We start from the raw sequence: 18689 nt of genomic DNA, 5'->3' as shown, positions 1-18689 counted from the left end.
CAATGCAGCCAAAAATAAATAAAACAAAAAATAATGATAAATAAATCTTTCAAAAAATAAAACAATCACTTTGCTGTACAGCAGAAACTAACACAACATTGTAAATCAACTATACTTGAATAAAATAAATTAAAAAAACAAAACCACCAAAATGCTCACAGTGAAAGTTTCTGAGTGCTTTGTGTGTGTGTGTGTGTGTTTTGTGAGGCAGAGGTGCGGGGGGTCCCCTCCTTCTATTTGTTAGTTTTTCAAATTTTCCACAATAAACATATTACTACCTAGTGGAACAAAGTTATAAAAAATAAAATAAGTGAAAATCCCATTCTCGCATGGACATCTTGCCAGTCTCCAGGGAATATTTAAAAAATAATGATTTAGGGTTGGAAGATTCCAGTAGAGAAGAGGTAAAATCTTTGTTTTCATTTTATTACCTACCCAACCTGGGCCAAAACCTCGGACAAGGCTGATTCCAGTTCTCTCCCCTGTTCTGGTCTCCTACGCACATTCGGCCCTGCGTTCACAGTCCCCAGCCAGCCTTGGAATTCCTGCTATCTCTCCGTTGCCTGAAAGGCACCTTTCTGCCAAGCCCACCCTGCCTCTGGCTTCCCCTCCTGTGACTCTTCTCTGCCACCTTTTCAGGCTTAACTTGGAGTCCGGGGCCCCTCCCCACACCCACACCCGCAGGGGATGAGGCTCTGCTGGGCCAGCGCAGGCCCCTCCACTCCCATCATTCTCTCTAAGAGCCTGGATTTCTGCACCTGCTCCCCACCTGGCTCCTACTTCTCAACTCTCTCCACTTTGGCCTGACACTCAGGCAGGTGCCAAATCTGTCCTAAACATCTTTCATGGTGTCACTCTAGCTCCAAAACTTTCAGTGGCTCCCCTGGGCCTATTAGACAAATTTAATCAGTAGCCAGAGGCCTGAGGCCCTCAGCATCACCCCAGCCCGAAGGGCACCCTCCCTGGACAGACCTGTCATCACCCCCATACCCTGTGCCGAGGGCCGGTCCTGGGCCCCTACTGGTCTCGCAGTTACTGAGCACTTGAAATGTGGCTTGAGGGACTGAGAAACTGAGTTTTAAATTTTACCGAACTAGAATTATTTTTAAATTTAAACACTGACACTTGATTCATTTATTGAAAAACCTTCAGTATGTCTGGAACAACTTGGGGATGTGAATCTGCTTTTTCAACTGTACGTTTCATGACATCTAAATCGAGATCGACTACACCAGTGAAATTTTAGCACTGTGGGTTCAATCCCTGGCCGGGGAACCAGGATCCCACATGCCGCAGGGCAACTGGGCCTGCGCGCCACAACCACTGAGCTTGCGTGCCTCAACTAGAGAGCCTGCGTGCTGCAAACTACAGAGCCCACACGCCCTGGAGCCCATGCGCCACAACTAGAGAAGAGAAAACCTGTGCACCACAACTAGAGAGAAGCCTGCGCGCCACAAGATCCCACGTGCCTCAATGAAGATCCCGCATGCCACAACTAAGACCTGATGCAGCCAAAAATAAATATATATAAAATAAATAACTCTTAAAAATAATAAATAAAATGTGGTTCTTAGAAAATTTTAAATGACATGTGGGGCTTGCCTTCTATTTCTATTGGCGAGCACTGCTCAAGAGTCTAGAAAAGACGGGGAAGCAGAGCTGTCCGGTGTGTCCGCTCAGAAGCCCACCCCTCAGGGGGCCGCCTCTTTGCACCCTCGGCCCCTCCTCCCGGGCACTTGCCAGTAAGCACTACAGCACTAGTTACAGTACCCAAAACAGCAGGAACCACCTAAATTCTAAATTCATACCCACCATGGACTTCTGTGGAGCCCCTAGAAATCACAAGACAAGAATGTTCACAGACCAAATGTCATTAGGGGCAAAAAGGAGATACAAAATCACCCATACGTTACAAGGAAGTTCACTAAAGATTTATCCCAACAATGGATGGGGTCAAGGGTAATTTAAGTTTCTCGCTATATACTAAGTTTCTAAATTCTCCAAATTTTCCACAATGAACATAATTATTTTTATAATTATGAAAACAGCAATGAAGGTTATTTCTTTTACAACTCAGCCTGGCCTGAAGTTCTCTGTTTCCCTCCTTTCGACCTATGTGAATGCCTCTCTGGGGTAAGTTCAGGGCAGCCTCTGCCAGGAAGGCATCCAGGGTCCCGGGACACCGAGTGGCTCCAGGGAGCTGGACTTGTAAGAGCCCGAGGATCCATCTGCTCGCGCACCCCAAGGGCCAGGCCCAGGCGAAGGAGCCCCAGGAGCCCGGCCCAGGGTCCCCCAGAGCCTCACCGCCACTGCCGCCCACCCTTTGCTTATGGAGTACTGTGTATTCAGGCACTGTGCCAAGCGATCATCACGAGCCTGGAAAGTCAGTCTCATTAACCCCACTGTACGGATGGGCAAACCGAGGATCAGAGAGGAGGGGCAGTTGCCCACGGCCACATGGCTGGTCAGCAGTGGAGTGGAGATTTGAATCCAGGTTAGCGGTTGACTCCAGGCCACTGGCTCTTAGCCACCTTGCCACGTGCCTCCACTGGAACCCAACCATTCCCCCATCATTAGCACATCAGGGCCACACGCCTCTCTGCAGTATCTCAAAGCCGACCACCCACCCCCCGGCTCAGCCCCAACCCACACCTTCCCTCAGTAACACCTCCTCACACCAAGTAAGTTGCTGCCTCTGTGCCCTTTGTCCTGCAGCTCCTCACGACTGGGACACCTTCCTTCCCAGTGGGGATGGGGGTGAGGGGAGGCGGGAAGGCAGAGGCAATACGCGAGGACAATCCTTCCTGGACGGCCTCCCTCTCTGCACTCAGTCACCCAGTCACTCAACAATTACTGAGTACCTAGCACGCGCTAGCTAAGTTCTGCAGGGGTATAAACAGAAAGAAGGAAGGGGACCTGGCCCTCAAGAAGCTTACAGCTAGTAGGCCTACAAGCCATGTACAACCACTGCAGCACCCGGAAACCAACTTAAGAGTGACAGCAGTTACAGTGAGCTATGGGGGTGGGGTAAGGGATACTACCTCCGAGGGGGGAAACAGGGCTGCCTGGTGAGGCTGTCCAGAGCCGGACTTTGTGGGTGGCAAAGGCTTCACACACGGTGATGTGTGAGAGCGTTCCAGGGGGCTGACAGCACAGGCAAAGGCCCAGCGGCAGGAAGGGCTGGCCAGGTTGATAGCAGGGAAAGAGGTGGGGCCAGGTGCCAGCTGCCCCCCCTGTCCTTACCTGGAGGAAGATGGCAGGGCTGCGTGTTACAGGGCTCCACATCCGCAGGCCTGGAGGGCTGCAGGCTCCCACAGAGGCCGGGCGGGCCAATGGCGCAGCCCACCTGGCGCCTCCGAGTGCCCGAGCTGCAGCTCGTGGAGCACTGGGGCCCCCCGGGGTGGGAGTGGGGAGAGAGAACAAGCCCGCAAAGGGAGAGAGACCCTGAGACTGGGTGGGGGGTACCCAGAAGGCAGGGGGAAGGGGGAAGGTGCCTGGTCCTGCGTGTCAGACCCAAGGACAGGCACATGTGCAGCCTCCGGTCAGAGACCCAAGGGACCGGGATTGGGCAGCAGGTATGGGTGGGGGGAAGTACTCACTAGACCCCAGGCGCCTACGTGCCAGGCCTGGTCACTGAGCGGGGGACAGCTGTCATGCACACAGGGCTCAGTGAGGGGAGGACGGTCCTCCAAGGAGCACGCTGTGGCGTGGAGCAGAGACCCCTCGTCACCCCGGCAGGTGACAGTCCGCCTCCGGACCCCGGCGCCACAGCTGACAGAGCACTGTAAGGACCGGGCTGTCAGCACGAGCTGGTCCTCGCCCAGTTGGAGTCCCACCAGCCTGGCCCAGAGGGCAGACAACACCCTGCTGCCCCATGCCCAGTTCCCAGGCCCAGAGAGGCCGAGTCATCCTCCTGCGGTTACACAGCCTGAACCACGGCTGCAGATACCAAGCTGAGGTGCGTTTTCCACGTTCCTTCATTTGCAACTGCAACATAGGTAGGTGCCAGAAGCAGTGACCAGCAGCCCCAGTTTCTCCCTGGCCCCCAAACAATGTGCCCGGCTTCTTCTTTCCCACCCGGCCTGGGACCCTAGAGAAGGAGGAAGAACACGGGAGCAGGAATCCAGGCCCTCGCTCTAGTCCCAGCCTTGGCCACTGCTTCCAAGACCACGTGGCAGGTCACTTTACTCCCAGGATCTGTCTGCCCGAGGCGGAGGACGAGCCTCCCAGCCCTGCCCTGCTGCTGCCCAGGCCCAAGACCCAGCTCCTGACTTCCGCCCCTCCTAGCAAGGCCCGGGCCTCACCTCGCCCCAGGGCTCCGCGCTCCAGGCTGTGCAGCGCTGCAGGTTGCAGGCCTGCGTGGTAGGGGGCTTCTCAGGCAGGGCCGCACACTCGGTGTCCTCAGCAGCCTCCTGGACGCCGGCGCCATCAGATGAGACACAGTAGACAGTGCGGGACTGGGAGCCGCCCTCACAGGAGGCCGAGCAGGGAGTCCAGGGCCCCGTCTTCCAGCTGGCAGGGAGCAGGAAGGCGGTGAGGCTGGCCCTGCAGCAGGCGCCAAGGTCCAGGCCCGAGGAGGCACAGGAGTGGAGGGGGACCCCCACCCGGCCCATTCTCTGAGCATCAGGCAGTGCATGTGAGGGGCAAAGAGCCCTGCGCAAAGGCCAAGGTCCGGCCCTGCTCACCCATTCCCACCACTGTGCACTGGTCCCTAAAAACACGGAGCCTGGCCGCCTCCCTCTCAGCGTTCCTGTCCTCACCTGAGTCCCCCTTCCTCCTCCTCACCAGGTCAGCCATCACCCCCAACCAGACTCCATCCCCTCTGGGGCTGAACTTAGTGGGGAGCATCTCCCGGAGGGGCTGTGCTCACCCAAGTGGGGAGTGGCCCTTCCTGGCTGTGGGGCCCAAGGACCTAGAAGAAAGGGCCAGCCCACATGCAAAGCCACACCCACCACCATCCCAAGAGACCAGCTGCCACCAAGGCCACAGGGAGGAAGGACTGCACAGCCCTGCGGGGAGCCTGTGGCCCAGGAGCACCTGTTCCTGCACACACGCTGGGCCCCAGCGAGGCGCCACGCTCTGGGTTGGTGCAGGTAAGAGGTCCCTTGTGCACAAACACAGGCACTGCCGATGTCCTCAGGCCCCTTGGCCCGAGCCCTGGCCCACTCCTTGGCACCTGCCAAGTCCCCTGCCAGCTCAGACAAACGGGGCCTCCGATACCCCCCCAACCCTCCCACCACCAGCCTGGACATTCTGGGCACTGTGTGGGCTCAGGATGGCGGATGGAATAGCCTGGGGTCTCATGCTCAGGACCCCCCACTGCCCCTGCCCGGCTGACGGCTGGTTCCTCCCCCTCTGGCCACAGCTCTGAGGAGCCCCTCAACCTCCTTCTTTGCTCAACGTCTAAAGCGGCTGAGGGACCCCACTCCCTTCCCACCTAAGAGCTTGGATCCCGCAGGGGCCAAGGGGGCCAGCAGGGCCTCACCGCTTGGTGTGTGGGCAGGGCTGAGGGCTGCAGGGGCGGCGGTCAGCCGGCCGCGGCTGGTGCCGGCACAGGTGTTCGGGGTAGACCTCATTGTCGATGATGCAGAACACTGGGCGGGTCTGCTGACCTGCAGAGGCCCGGCCGTAGCAGGCAACCAGTCAGTCCAGACTCGCCAAATGCATTCTCTGGGCCAGGCACCCTTCCGGACACATCCCAAGCGTCACCTTGATTAAGCCTCACATGACCCCCTGGGGTAGGCTGCCATCACCATCCTCAATTTACGGATGAGGAACCTGAGGTTCAGAGACTTGTATCTGTGGGCGATGGAGCCCCGCTCTGACACCTGACCACTAGCTCCAGGCCCAGGCTCCACTGACAATGGAATACTGTCTCCTGTGAGATGCCACTGCCTCGGGGAAGCCCTCTGGTTCTCTTAGGTTGGGCGGGGGCCCTTCCTCGAGTCTCCTGATCTCTGGGTTTCCCCCAGGTGACCCCCCATGACGTGAAGCTGTCTCCTCTACTTGTCCACCTCGCACCCACAGCTGGAGCGCCTGGAAGAGAGAGCCAAGCCCCGCGTGCAGCCGCGCCCCCTGACCGGGGCCCTGCCCTCACCTCCACCACACGTGGCGCTGCAGTCGCCCCACGAGCCGTGGCTCCAGCTGAAGCCGGGCCGGGGGGTGCTCAGGGGCAGGTGGTACTCGAAGTGCACGCCAGGGTTGGGCTCCTGGCTGATGAGCTGTGCAGGAGGGTCCCCACTGAGGCCTGATGCCAGGGGGCCGTGCCCGCCCAGCCCGCAGCCCTCCTACTGGCTGCCCCCCTCTCCCGCCAGCCCCGCTCACCTCGATGATCAGGGGCTCCGAGGTGGGGCCGCGGGCGTGGAGCCGCTCGGGCGCCAGGTCCCCCTCAGCTCCCCGCTCATAGTGCAGGACGGTGCTGGCCACAGGTAGGGCCCGGGCGCCCTCGATGGTCCAGTGCCCGTTGAGGTAGTATTCACCACAGACGCTCTTCACCGCTGTGCGGGGCGAGCACCCAGGTCAGCTGCCCTGGCAGGACCCACCCCCCTGCCCCAGACCCAAAACTTTCCTCACCCAGGAAATTCCTGCTGGCGGCCGCCTCCTCAATGTGGATGCTGGTGGCCCCCACGGGAACTATGAGGATCTGGTTGTAGCCTGAGGGGACAGAGATACTCCGGGACCACTCGGCCACAGGGAGGAGTTGGCCCTGAGGATGCCACGTGCCCGGCAGCACAGGTGGGGTCAGGGAAGGGCAAGGAGGACACAGGCAGGGCGGGGTGCTTGGGAAAGAGTGTTCCTGAGGAGCAGACAGCCTTACAAAGCCCAGAGGGGCGGGCAGGCTCCAGCACCCATACTGACCGGGAGGGGAGGGGGCAGATGGGGACAGTGGGGGAAGGGATGAGGAGGCATCCAGGTGGCCACTGGATAAGGGGGCAGAGATCCTAGTGTGAGCCCACAGGCTCCTGGACTATGGTTTAGCCTCCACCCTGAGGCGGGACCTCAGGGCTTTCATGACCTGAGTGCCACATCAGACCCTCTAAGTGCCATGAGAGCAACTCAGCCAGTGAGGGAGACAGGCCAGGAAGGAGCAGGTAACAGACCCTTGTCTCAACTGTCTGTGGACCCCGGGAGGAGCCCCACCTCTGCTGAGGTCATTGGCATCAAAGACGCCTGTGACGGGGTAGCAGGTCGTGCCATCACCACCACACTGCAGACACTTGTCCTCCTGCTTCGACGAGTCCAGGTTGTAGTCACAGCCGACAACCTACCAGGCAGAGATGAGGGGAGATGGGAGAGACCAGAGTGAGTCACGGTCACGCCAGGACTTGAACCCTGCCCGCGTAGCCAGGTCCAGGAGGTGCAGTAACCAGTCACTAGCCATGGGGGCCGAGTAGACCTTGAATCTGGCCTGTGGCTGACAGTCCGCCTCTTCTGCTTACTCGGCACCGTGTCCCCTGCTCTGGCAATAGCACCTCACTTTCCTTCCTCTGTGGGAGCACCTCTCTCCCACAGAGTTTGCATACAGTTCCCCAACAGGGGCTTCGGGCCAATCAGCGGGTTGTATGCCTTGCTCAAAGCTCACAGGGGGAGCCCCAGGCCAGGACAAGCCAAAGGCAACCCCAGGTTGCTGGAACTCCTGGGAATAGGGCGCCCTGTCCCAGGGAGTTGCCAGGCTGGGATAACTGAAGCCTGGGCTGCTGGGCCATCTTCACACCTCATCAGAAGAACCTGTCTGCCCCTAAGCTGACCAAAGAGACAAGGAGAGAGATGTTTCCAGCATCATCATTCAAGGACCTGCAGCCAGCCAGCCACCCCCTCCCCCAATGGCATTTTTTTTTCTTAAGTCAGTTTTAGTTGGGTTTCTATTACTTGCCCGTGAGCTACAACTACTGAGGCCACGTGCCACAACTACTGAAGCCCGTGCGCCTAGATCCCATGCTCCGTAACAAGAGAAGCCACCGCAATCAGAAGCCTGTGCACCTCAACGAAGAGTAGCCGCCGCTCGCCACAACTAGAGAAAGCCCGCGCCCAGCAACAAAGACCCAACATGGCCAAAACCAAATAAATAAAATAAATAAATTTAAAAAAAAAGAAGAAATACACTGGCGAATGTATTAGAATATTTATGCCTGGAAGATTTGAGGATACAGGAGAGAAGGCTATAGGGACATTATCTTCAAGTATCTGAAAATAGGAGGAAATCCAGGGGTGGGAGAGGGGAATGGAAAGAATTAAGAATAATGGGGCTTCCCTGGTGGCGCAGTGGTTGAGAAAATGCCTGCTAATGCAGGGGACACGGGTTCGAGCCCTGGTCTGGGAAGATCCCACATGCCGCGGAGCAAATAGGCCCATGAGCCACAACTGCTGAGCCTGCGCGTCTGGAGCCTGTGCTCCTCAACAAGAGAGGCCACGATAGTGAGAGGCCCGCACACCACGATGAAGAGTGGCCCCCGCCTGCCACAACTAGAGAAAGCCCTCGCACAGAAATGAAGACCCAACACTGCCATAAATAAATTAATTAATTAATTAAAAAAAATAATGGAAGAGAGGTTCATTTAGTATAATTGTGAGCAGCTGTGAAGAGCAGCGTGGAAACAAAATTACCGGGAAGAGGTGGTAGCCTCAGCGTTCACAGTGCCACCCAGAGGGTTCCTCTTACTGTGGGGCTAGAGTTTTCAAAGGGCAAAGGTAAGAGGGTCACAGGGCATCTGCGATGCAAGGCACCTTAGAAGCTAGTCTTGAGAAGACGTCAAAGTCATGAGAGCCCCTGGCCTGCTGGTGCGGGGCTGGGCGACGTCTGCAACAGGCCCCAAGCCATCTGGTGGGGGTGGGGACATAACTCACCCGGCAGCTGCCATCCACGCAGATGTCCCGTTTGCCAGGCTCGCAGGGTGTCCCGTCTATGACGGCCTCCCTGTGCTTGTAGTAGAAGCTCTCCCCCTTGGGAATGCAGTTCAGTTCACATTTGTTTGGGGCTGCGGCGAGCAAGAGGGGAAAGCTGAGAGGCTGAGCGAGGTTCAAGGCCTGTCCTAGCAACAGCGAAGTGTGGGCAGGAGCCAGAAGCACGCGCGCCCACGACTGGGAGGGGCGCACAGCGCCATACATACTCCCAGTGGCTCAGAATCCCACCCCCAAGCCAGGGAGAAGGGATGCTCTCCCCGAAACTGCTGCATCTCTGGGAATCCCTGGGAATCAAGTCGAAGAAAAATCCCAGAATAAGGAAAAAGCTAGACATTTGAAGAGGTCTATCCCAGCCTTATTATATATAATGGTCCAAGTTTTAACAATCAGCTACTCTATTATCTATCACTAGAATATTACGCGTGTTGACTGTGCTATTAAAAACGATGGTTATGAAGACTAGACAGTAATGTGGGAAGATGCTTATAACAGAGTGCAAAGTGATACTATGTAATAACTACAAGTAGGTAAACAGAGAGAGAATAATGTGAAAAGGGCTAGCATGAAATGCTAGCCTGGATCCTATGAAAGAGATAGGGTTAAGGTTTTTTTGTTTCAATTTTTATATTTATCTAAATATATATACACATTGTTTAAACAGCCCAGAAGTGCTAACAGGATTGTAATCACCTCCACCCAAAGAAGGCATCCCTCAACAACCCTTTTTAAACTTTCCTCTGTGTTCTAATTTTTCTATAACATGTATTTAAATTATTTTCAACATACCCTCACCTTAGGATCCAGGAGGAGCAATGAATGCAAACCACCCCACTGGAGCCGCCCCCCCTCTGGCCAAGACCCCTTCCCCACCCCAGAGCACACACAGCTCTGTTTACTGATTTGGAATCCCGAGTGCCACAGAGTTTCCAGGAGTCATCCACAGTGAGCAGTGAAAACTACTACTCAGAAGGTATGTTCTGACTCATCTAAAATGTTTTAAGTACACATGTTAGTGTTTTTTGTTTGTTTGTTTTCTTGAACTGTATTGCTCTAAAAATTAATGACCTACATCTTCCTCAAATTTACCCAGAGCCAGGTTCCAGCCCCAGAGACTCTGAGTAAACGAGCTCTTGCCACATCAAGCCCCCTGCAGCCCAGCCTGCAGTTTGCCCAAACTCAGGCACAGACTCCACTCGCCACCTCGCACCCCACCCCCTGCCCGGCCCCCCACCATGCCTCCTGCCACGTGAGGCATGCTTCCGGAGCAGGCCAAACTAAAGAAGTCTCAAAACGTCAGAGGCTTGGCCAAGGCTTTGTTTGAAAACGTATGTACGGAGGGGAAAAGGATGGAAAAACCTCAAAACGACCACCACTGTTATGCCCTGCTGGGGGTACTGGAGGTTTTTCTTTAAATGTATTTGACAACGTATCTATAATATGGTAATGAGAACTGCGAAATGCAGTCAGTGTAGCAAAGAGATCCCCCAAAGATGGGGCCCAGCATAGGGCAACGCAGTGGGGGGCAGCAGTCGGAGGGACTCGCGCACTTACCGCCGTAGTACGGCAGCCACTTGTACCGCCGCCCCTGGAACTCCTGGCCGTCGAACTCGGCGCACTGCTCCGCCCTGAAGTCGCGGGCCCCGTCGGGACAGCTCTGCGGGGCGAAGGGGACAAGGGAAGGGGCTCGTGGGTCCACCACTGGGGTCTGCCGCCCGGTTAGCCCCGGGGAGGTGGGGTCCTGTCCCCCCAACCCCCGCTGTAGCTTCGGGGAGGTGGAGTCGGGTCCCAGGGCTCCCGTGCGCCCGCTCTAGGGGCCTTGGGCTGCCCGGGCGAAGCTATCATTTCAGGGTGGGTGAGGAAGGGGTTGCTGTGCACCGACAGGAGGGCCCCCGAGGGCTAGGATGTCAGCCGAGCAGGGCGTCCGGGAAGCTGTCCCCCACCCCTGGGGGCTTTACCTTACCTCGGTGCGGCAAGAGCGGTGGCTCCGGGAGGGGCCCACGCAGCCGGAGCCCCCATCTCTCCTGCAGGGCGAGAGCGCTGGGAAGACCCGAACCCCCATGACCCAACACCCCGCCCCCTCCTGGGGCTCCCCCGCCAGGACCCCAGCTTCGGTGGCGCCACCTGGTGGGCACCACTGGGCCCGAGGGGTGGCAAGGAGGGGAGGGGTGCGGCCTCACACATAAATCCCTTTAGGTAGGTTTAATCAGCCCTCTGTTTATACCTGGGAGAAGTCAGACCCAGAAGTCTAACTACCCCAGAGTTTGTCTAACTTGGGGCCACTCTGCCTCTTAAAGCAAATTCCCAGAGAAGCCTCAAATTCTGCCCTTGGAGACACAATAAGATGTAATACCTACCCACCTGGTAAGGTTATTCTGCCACTTAAGGAGTAAATGAGGATAAGGCACTTATAGTAATGTCTTATCTCTCTCCCTCTTCACGCAAAGTTTTCAGGAACAGGTAAACCCACTGACAGGCAGGGTGTCAGCACCCCTTCTTTTGCACCCTATAGTACCTATCAGAGTGCAGAGCACAGAGCAGGTGCTTACTAAGTCACTTAGAGTGAAAAACATCTATACTTGACAAAGAAGCTGACAGTAGAGAAACCACACAGGTTAAACTGTTGAAGATTATTCATTAATTCAACAAGAATTCACTGCACCTGCCAGGTACTGCATGAGGATCTAGAGACTCGGGGTGGATGAAGCAGGAATGGCTCCAGCCCCCTGAAATAAGGTGGTTGTTGCAGTCAGAGTGTAAGGACGTGGAAATGAATCAATTTCAAATTCTCCACTAACGCTGCTCCCAGCACAAATCCATTATGTCGTAGGTCCTGCCCCTGTGGCCTGGCACTGGCCCGGGACACCTAGCCCAAGACCCAGCTGCTCCCTCACGCCTGCCCTCTTTTTACAAGCTGGCCCATTCCCACCTTCCTACCTCTGGGAGTAGCAAGGGCGCTCCCGGAAGCTGACGCCCCCTCCACAGGTCCGGCTGCAAGGGCTCCAGCTGCCCCAGGAGCTCCAGGTGTCACTCTGCCGCCTCACCCTGGGAGCCTGCGGGAGGAGACACTCAGGAGGGACTCAGCACTTGGAGCCCCACAGGGTGCTCAGGGCTCCCCCGGGGCCCCCTGTCTCAAAACACCCCCTCCCCTGCAAAGAACCTGAGATCTTGTCTCCTAGAGCCAAGCCTTCAGGACGGCAGCACCGCCAGGCACCCGGACATACTTATTTGTGGAACTGGCCAGCTGTCACCATAAGGAGCTGGGAGCCGGCCTTCTCATCCGTCAACGCCACCTCCACCAGCCGCCCCTACTTGCCAAGTACAGCGGGCAAGCCGCCAAGCTGGGGGCAGAGATCTCTCCCCTGACCGTGATATCCCCTGGCTGGGAAGAGCCTGGTTTGAGAATCAAGATGTCTGCGAACATTCCCTTGAATGGAAGCCCACGGATCAGCAGAGCATGCCCTTCCAGGAGGGAGATACAAAAGGGCAGGAAGAACAGCGTGTCATCAGGCAGACAGGACTCCACCTGTGCGGGGAATGTTGCCCACGGGCAGCGCCATGTTTTTGTAGCTCTGGCCTATTAGAATAAGAACTTAATCTAACCGTGCGTGCGTGCGTGCGTGGTTGGAGTGGGGGCTGTGGTTTCTTCCTGCCGATCTGTGGCAGGGACTCCCAGGACTTCCCCAATATCCATCCTCCCCTTCTCCTATTAAGAGGACCCTTGACTCTTAGCTGGATACCTGGCTGCCTCCATCCCAAAATTCATTTCCCAGATTTCCTGCAGCTAACCACAGCTATATCACTAAATTCTTGTCAGCGAGATGTACATAAAAGTGTTGGGTAGCAGCCTCCAGTACAGGCATACCTCAGAGATACTGTACGTTTGGTTCCAGAACACCGGTATAGAACAAATATGGTAAAAAAGCAAATCACACAAATATGGGGATTTCCCAGTGCCTATAAAAGCTGTTTGCATTATACTGTAATCTATTAAGCATTCTGTCTAAGAAAAAACAGAAACAAATGTATGCACCTCAATTTAAAGTACTTGGGGCTTCCCTGGTGGCGCAGTGGTTAAGAATCTGCCTGCCAGTGCAGGGGACACGGGTTCGATTCCTGGTCCAGGAAGATCCCACATGCCGCGGAGCAACTAAGCCCGTGCACCACAACTACTGAGCCTGCACTCTAGAGCCCGAGAGCCACAACTACTGAGCCCGTGTCACAACAAATGAAGCCCGTGCCCCTAGAGCCCATGATCCGCAACAAGAGAAGCCAACGCAATGAGAAGCCTGCGCACCGCCATGAAGAGTAGCCCCCGCTCGCCGCATCTAGAGAAAGCCCACACGCAGCAACAAAGACCCAACACAGCCAAAAAAATAAAATAAAATCATTTATTTTTAAAAAGTACTTTATTGCTAAAAAATGCTAACCATCATCTGAACTTTCAGAAAGTCGTAATCTTTTTGCAATAGTAACAAAGATCACTGATCATAGATTACTGAAAAATATAATAATGATGAAAAATTTGAAATATGAGAATTACTAAAATGTGACACAGAGACACAAACTGAGCAAATGCTGTTGGAAAAACGGCACCGACAGACTTGCTCGACACAGAGTTGCCACAAACCTTCAATCTGTAAAAAATGCAATATCTGCAAACGCAATAAAATAAGGCGTCCCTAAGAGATAGCTTGCATGTGCATTTGTCCTTTTTCTTCTTCCTCCTGTATTCCTTCCTGCTATTTGGAAATCAGATGTGATGGCTGGAGTTGGAGCAGCCTTCTAAACTATAAGGTAATTTGGGAATGGAGGCTTCACATAGTGAAGCAAAGATAGAATCTGGAGCCTGGAGGATGTGGTGAGACAGAACATCCCTAGACTTCTGACCTCCGGGTGTTTATTTGAAAGAGGGATCAAGTCTTTCTTGTGGAAGGACTGTTATTTGGGACTCTGTAACAGAAAAATAATCCTAATAGATACAGTTTCCCACCCGAAAAATGTGACACCCTGCAGCTGGCATCAGAAGCCCACATGCTACACACATATTCTCTTATTCACTCCTCAGAATAACCTGACGGACCCCAGTGCATGGAGTAGAGAGAGGCAGAGAGAGAGGGAGCCACGTAGGAACAGGTGGACACAATAGCAGGTTGTCTTCACCCAAGGCCTCTGCTCTTTCACCAGGGTCCCACCGACCTCACCTGGAGAACCAACGCCGACACTAGCCGAGGCCTAAGGAGCTGGAGAGGTGTTGGACATGATTTCTTGCTAGGAGGCAAAAGGTGGACTGGAAATATGTCCCGTTTGCTGGAAGGGGACTTTATTTTAGGGCATCACGACATAAGAATCTCTAGGGGAAAGAAATCCCTGCTATTTTCCAGAGGAAGAATTCAAGTCCTAACGTGGAAAAGCAAACTCTTCCTCCCGTCGCGAGCCACCCGCCGGGCGAGGATGGAGGTTTACGCACGCGCAGATTACTCACAGTGTTCTAGCGCCTCGGTGCCAAACATCAGGTTTTCCTTGTTTTATAATAAAACCAGAACCCTGAATCAGAACAACTCACACATGCAATGAACCACGTACAAAACCAAGAAGGAAGGGCCAGCCAGACCAAAGGTCTGAGCTTTCACTCCTCAAATCATTTACCCTTCAGTTCTAACTGGGCCAAAATCGCCAAGCCTCCAAAAACCAGCGAACCAGAATATAAAAGTGTTCTATCTATGAAATTTAAACTAAAATTTACTTGGATCCGTTCCCGTTTTAAAGGGGAAGATGTTGAGTGTCGGGGTTGGAGGGTGACTTTCCAGGGACCACAAGCACCTCCACTCCAGACTCATCACTACAAAATAAGAATTCTGGAAGCGGCCCACAAGAACTGCTGCTTTCTCATCCTGCCGCCTCCTCCTGGCTACTAATTACCTCTGACCAAGTCCTGTTTGGGTGTCAGTCTCACTCCTGAAGCACGAGACTGAGCCTCCCCAGTCTACCCTTCCCTGCGCCTGGGCTGGGCTTACCGGCGTGGGCAAGTCAACAAGGGGCACCCCTGCCACCCAGCCACCTTGGGCCATCAGGATGGGGTGGGGGAGGACTCACCTGAATACAGGACCCCTTAAGTACCAAGCCTTACAAACATCCCCTTGCCCCCGAGCCCAGCACCCGTGAAGCAGGCATCCTAGAGCCAGGCCCTGTCCTGTACTTTAGTTTCTCTGACAAAAAGAAATCAGTCAGCCAGCAGCATCACAGACACATCTTGTTTCTCTATAATTACCCAAACCATGAGCCCGCATGATGGTGTGAAGCCAGAATGAGCTGCTCCAGTCCACCCTCACCCTGGGCCTGTCCTCACCTGCCTCCTGACGCTCTCAGCACCCCACCAGCTCCTCCTCCAGCCCCACCTGGGCAACTCAGGAGCCCCCTTTCCTGCTGCACTGTTCCCAGGGGATCAGCTGCCCGACGTGCATGGGTGAGGGTGGGAGTGGGAACAGAGGCAGAGGCGAGGAGATTGGAAGTCCCCCTCGTGAAGCCTCCCCCCGACCAGCCTGGGGTTGGGGGTGGCAAGGGGCGTGGTGCTTTATCCCTCCGTAATCAGCTACTCACTCTGCTCAGGCTGACCCCTGTCAGCACAGAGAATGATCCCATGAAGTTCTGGGCGTCCGGCGAGGAAGTCCTGGCCTCAGCTAGAACCGGCCTGGGCCATGGGGCAGGGGGCTGCACCCAGCTAAAACCAGCCTGAGCCACACCCTCCCGCAGTGCAGGGGGTGTGGAGAGTTTTCAGCCCCAGCTATCCAGGTGTCTCTAAGGGAGAGAGCACCTAAGAGGACCCAGGTTGCTATGGACACCTTGACTCACTTCACCTGCACGCAACCTGTGGGTGGGTGTTATTATCCCCCCCGCCCCCCATTAAAGGAATCTAAGACCTGGTGATTTGCTTAGGGTCACAGCTGTTAGGAGGTGGCTCTGAGTTTCCTCCTGGTGTCCTGACACTGTCACCATGCCCCACCCACACCCTGAGCCCTGAGCTTCAGCCAGGCACTAGGATAAAGCCTGTGCCGAGGACCTCAGCGTGTGGCACTTAGGGAACAAGACCATGGGGAGGCAAAGATGACCCGGGGAAGCCAGAAGGTGGTGGAGAGGACATGAGCAAGGGGGCTTTAGCCCACCCTCTGCTCTCACTGTGGCCCATGCTAAATCCGTGGGGCTCTGGAGCAGTGCCCACTGCTGACGTCCATCCCTGCCTGCCCCTCTCGGCCCTGGTCGGAGGAGTCCTTCTCATCCTCCACTCACATTTCCACTGAGGCATCATTCCCCCTGCCCTCCTCAAGGCAGCAAACAGTTTGGGTCCTTTCTCAGGGGTCCTCCTGCTGGCCTCAGAGGGCTGGGTAGGGCTGTGGGTCTCCCCCTGCGGAGCGCTCTCCAGGGACAGGACGGAATCTGTGCCCTCCATCCTGTCAACGCAGGAGAAACTTGGCAGGAGCAGCCTCCAGGACCAAGCCCTGCTCTGCAGACAGTCCCTTCCCCAAAGATCGGTCCTGTGGTCTAGAAGATTCTCTGCACCTCCATAGAACCCAGGTATGTTCTCCAGGGAGCCCTGTCCTTCGGGCTAATGAAACCACTACTGTGATCACCAGTTGGCTTCCTGTGTCCACTTTCTAAATTTGCGCTAATGCGGTAGCCACTAACCACATGAGTCTATTTAAATTCACTTTAATCAAAATCAAATAAGAGTCAGTTCCTCAGCTGCATTAGCCACATTTCATGTGCTCAGTAACCACATGAACTGAGTGGTTATCTTATTGGACAGCACTGATGCAGAACATTTCCATCATCTCAGAAGGTTCTATCGGTCAGCCCTGCTCTAGATGCTAACCCCAAAGGCAGTGGGGAATGGCTGGCACCCCAAACCTCCCCACTGAGGAGCAGCTGAGTTTGGTCCCAGGCAGGTGGCAGACATCTGGTGGGATGGGCCACCTAGCCCTGCATCTTGGCTGGTGCCAGCACTGACCCCCTCTTCCTTCCACCGTGATATACCACCCGGACAGGACGTTCCCAGCATTAGCAGTGCCCCCCAGCACCTTCTGAAGGGGGAGGGCGCTGGGACGTTGCCATTTCTGCAAACTGTGCCCCAAAGCCAGGAGGGAAGTTTCAAGGTCCCACCCCTCTTTGAAGGAGCTGGGGCCGAGGGTTCCCTCCTCCCACACCACCGTCCCCGTCGCCGACATTGGCCCTCTCCTGGGGATGGCGCCACTGACGGGGGTGCTCCAGCCGTCGGGGGCTCCGGCCCGCGGCCAAGCCCTCGCCCCTGCCTCCCCAGCAGGGTCCTCCCGGGGCGGGGCGGAGCAGGGTGGAGGGGAAGGGTCGAACTCACCGAGGACCCGGGCGCCTGGGGCAGCAGCAGAAGCGCGAGCAGCAGTAGCTGCATCTCGGCCTGGCCTGCGGGAGAGGCCAGGGTTGGAGCGCGTGGGCGGGACAAGGCGCCGCCCCACCCACCCCGAATCCCGCGCTCCCCGCGGTCTCCTGGGCCGGCGCGGCGGGGGTGGCCTGTCCCTCCCTCCCGGCTGCCCACAGGTGACCCGGACACCCGCAGAGGGACTTGTGGGGATGCCGTGGGGCGCAGCGGAGCGGCCGTGCCACTCACACGGTGAGGGAGGGAAGGCCCGTCTATAACTGGCTGCTAAATTTCAAGAGTAACTTCTTTCAGGGTTTCAGAGGGATGGAAAGAGGGCAATTAAAAATACTTCCTTAAAAACAAAGACAAGGGCTTCCCTGGTGGCACAGTGGTTGAGAGTCGGCCTGCCGATGCAGGAGACGCGGGTTCGTGCCCCGGTCCGGGAGGATCCCACATGCCGCAGAGCGGCTGGGCCCGTGAGCCATGGCCGCTGAGCCTGCGCGTCCGGAGCTTGTGCTCCGCAACGGGAGAGGCCACAACAGTGAGAGGCCCGCGTACAGCAAAAGAAAAAAAAACAAAAAACTTCCTTGTTAAAAGACCAGGAGTTCAGAATCAAAGCAATCAGACTCACTGTTTTAATTCAGCAAGAGATTCTTTTTAAAAAGCCATTACAGCGCTTGTTTAAAAACTCGTTAATAAAAATGTTTTTTAAAGTCTCTGCAGGCACTTTTAAAACTCAACTTAAATGCTTTAAAAATGTTAATTGTATCTTACTTTAAACCCAAGCCAGCATTTCTCTGTACTGGAGAAGCTCCACAAGCAGGTTCCCTAAGAGGTGTGTGTGTGTGCAGAGTGAGTGCAGTGTGTGCGTGTGTGCAATGTAGTGTGTGTGTGTGTGTGTGTGTGTGTGTGTGTGTACAAAATGCCTGTGTGGAGTTTGGTGTGTGCACGCATATGATGTGTGCGAGTGCAGCAGGTAGAGTGTCTGAGTGCAGTCTCGTGCATGTGTGCAGTAGGTGTGCATGTGTGTACATGTCACTGTACTGGAGAATGACATACATAACGTGCCCCTTTCAGTACAAAACATTAAACAAGTACTGGCTTGTATGCTTAAGTTTTAAAATCTGAAATTCTATCATTGTTCTCTTTAATTTTCTTAAGCATAAAATGATTGCAGTTTAGAAGAACAAAATAGAGCATACCTAAGCCAGGTTCAGCCAGATATAACCTGGCACATTTAACCATGCACATGCTCCGTTAATTTAGCACCAACTGTGATTCACGTAGGCATCATTTTCTCTGCAAACCGGAGGTCCACGCGGCTGGCGGGGTGAGGGCGGTGGCGTGCTGCCTCCCGCTCGCACCGCCGCGGTCCAGCCTCGCCTCTGCGGCCCCTCGTGTA

The 18689-nt window shown here is 55.4% G+C and overlaps 1 protein-coding gene across 16 annotated transcripts in view; it reads right to left on the bottom strand.

Annotated features, from left to right (window-relative positions):
• The window catches only part of PAPLN (papilin, proteoglycan like sulfated glycoprotein), a 62392-nt gene extending 43954 nt beyond the window's left edge, over positions 1 to 18438 (bottom strand). For 11 of the 16 annotated variants that reach the window (XR_007475834.1, XR_004486131.2, XR_004486146.2 and 8 more), the window contains exons 1-17: positions 18062 to 18436; positions 17267 to 17331; positions 14384 to 14420; positions 14103 to 14169; positions 11836 to 11951; positions 10862 to 10922; positions 10453 to 10555; positions 8845 to 8975; positions 7141 to 7264; positions 6574 to 6654; positions 6325 to 6497; positions 6098 to 6221; positions 5486 to 5612; positions 4871 to 4912; positions 4305 to 4512; positions 3600 to 3782; positions 3244 to 3385 (exon numbers count right to left, since the gene is read on the bottom strand). Coding sequence is in view for 3 of the 16 variants with exons in the window: in XM_033437809.2 (XP_033293700.1) it covers positions 3244 to 3385; positions 3600 to 3782; positions 4305 to 4512; positions 4871 to 4912; positions 5486 to 5612; positions 6098 to 6221; positions 6325 to 6497; positions 6574 to 6654; positions 7141 to 7264; positions 8845 to 8975; positions 10453 to 10555; positions 10862 to 10922; positions 11836 to 11951; positions 14103 to 14169; positions 14384 to 14420; positions 17267 to 17331; positions 18062 to 18348 (2071 nt within the window). In the remaining 13 variants the exon portion in view is untranslated. Of the gene's footprint in view, positions 1 to 3243; positions 3386 to 3599; positions 3783 to 4304; positions 4513 to 4870; positions 4913 to 5485; positions 5613 to 6097; positions 6222 to 6324; positions 6498 to 6573; positions 6655 to 7140; positions 7265 to 8844; positions 8976 to 10452; positions 10556 to 10861; positions 10923 to 11835; positions 11952 to 14102; positions 14170 to 14383; positions 14421 to 17266; positions 17332 to 18061 lie in introns of all 16 variants that reach the window. The other 5 variants (XR_007475838.1, XR_004486209.2, XR_007475839.1 and 2 more) reach the window with 3 other exon arrangements.
• Between the last annotated feature and the right edge of the window lie 251 nt (positions 18439 to 18689).

This window comes from Orcinus orca, chromosome 2 (assembly GCF_937001465.1).
Source record: "Orcinus orca chromosome 2, mOrcOrc1.1, whole genome shotgun sequence".
NCBI lineage: Eukaryota > Metazoa > Chordata > Mammalia > Artiodactyla > Delphinidae > Orcinus > Orcinus orca.
This window is presented reverse-complemented; position numbering and strand designations above follow the sequence as displayed.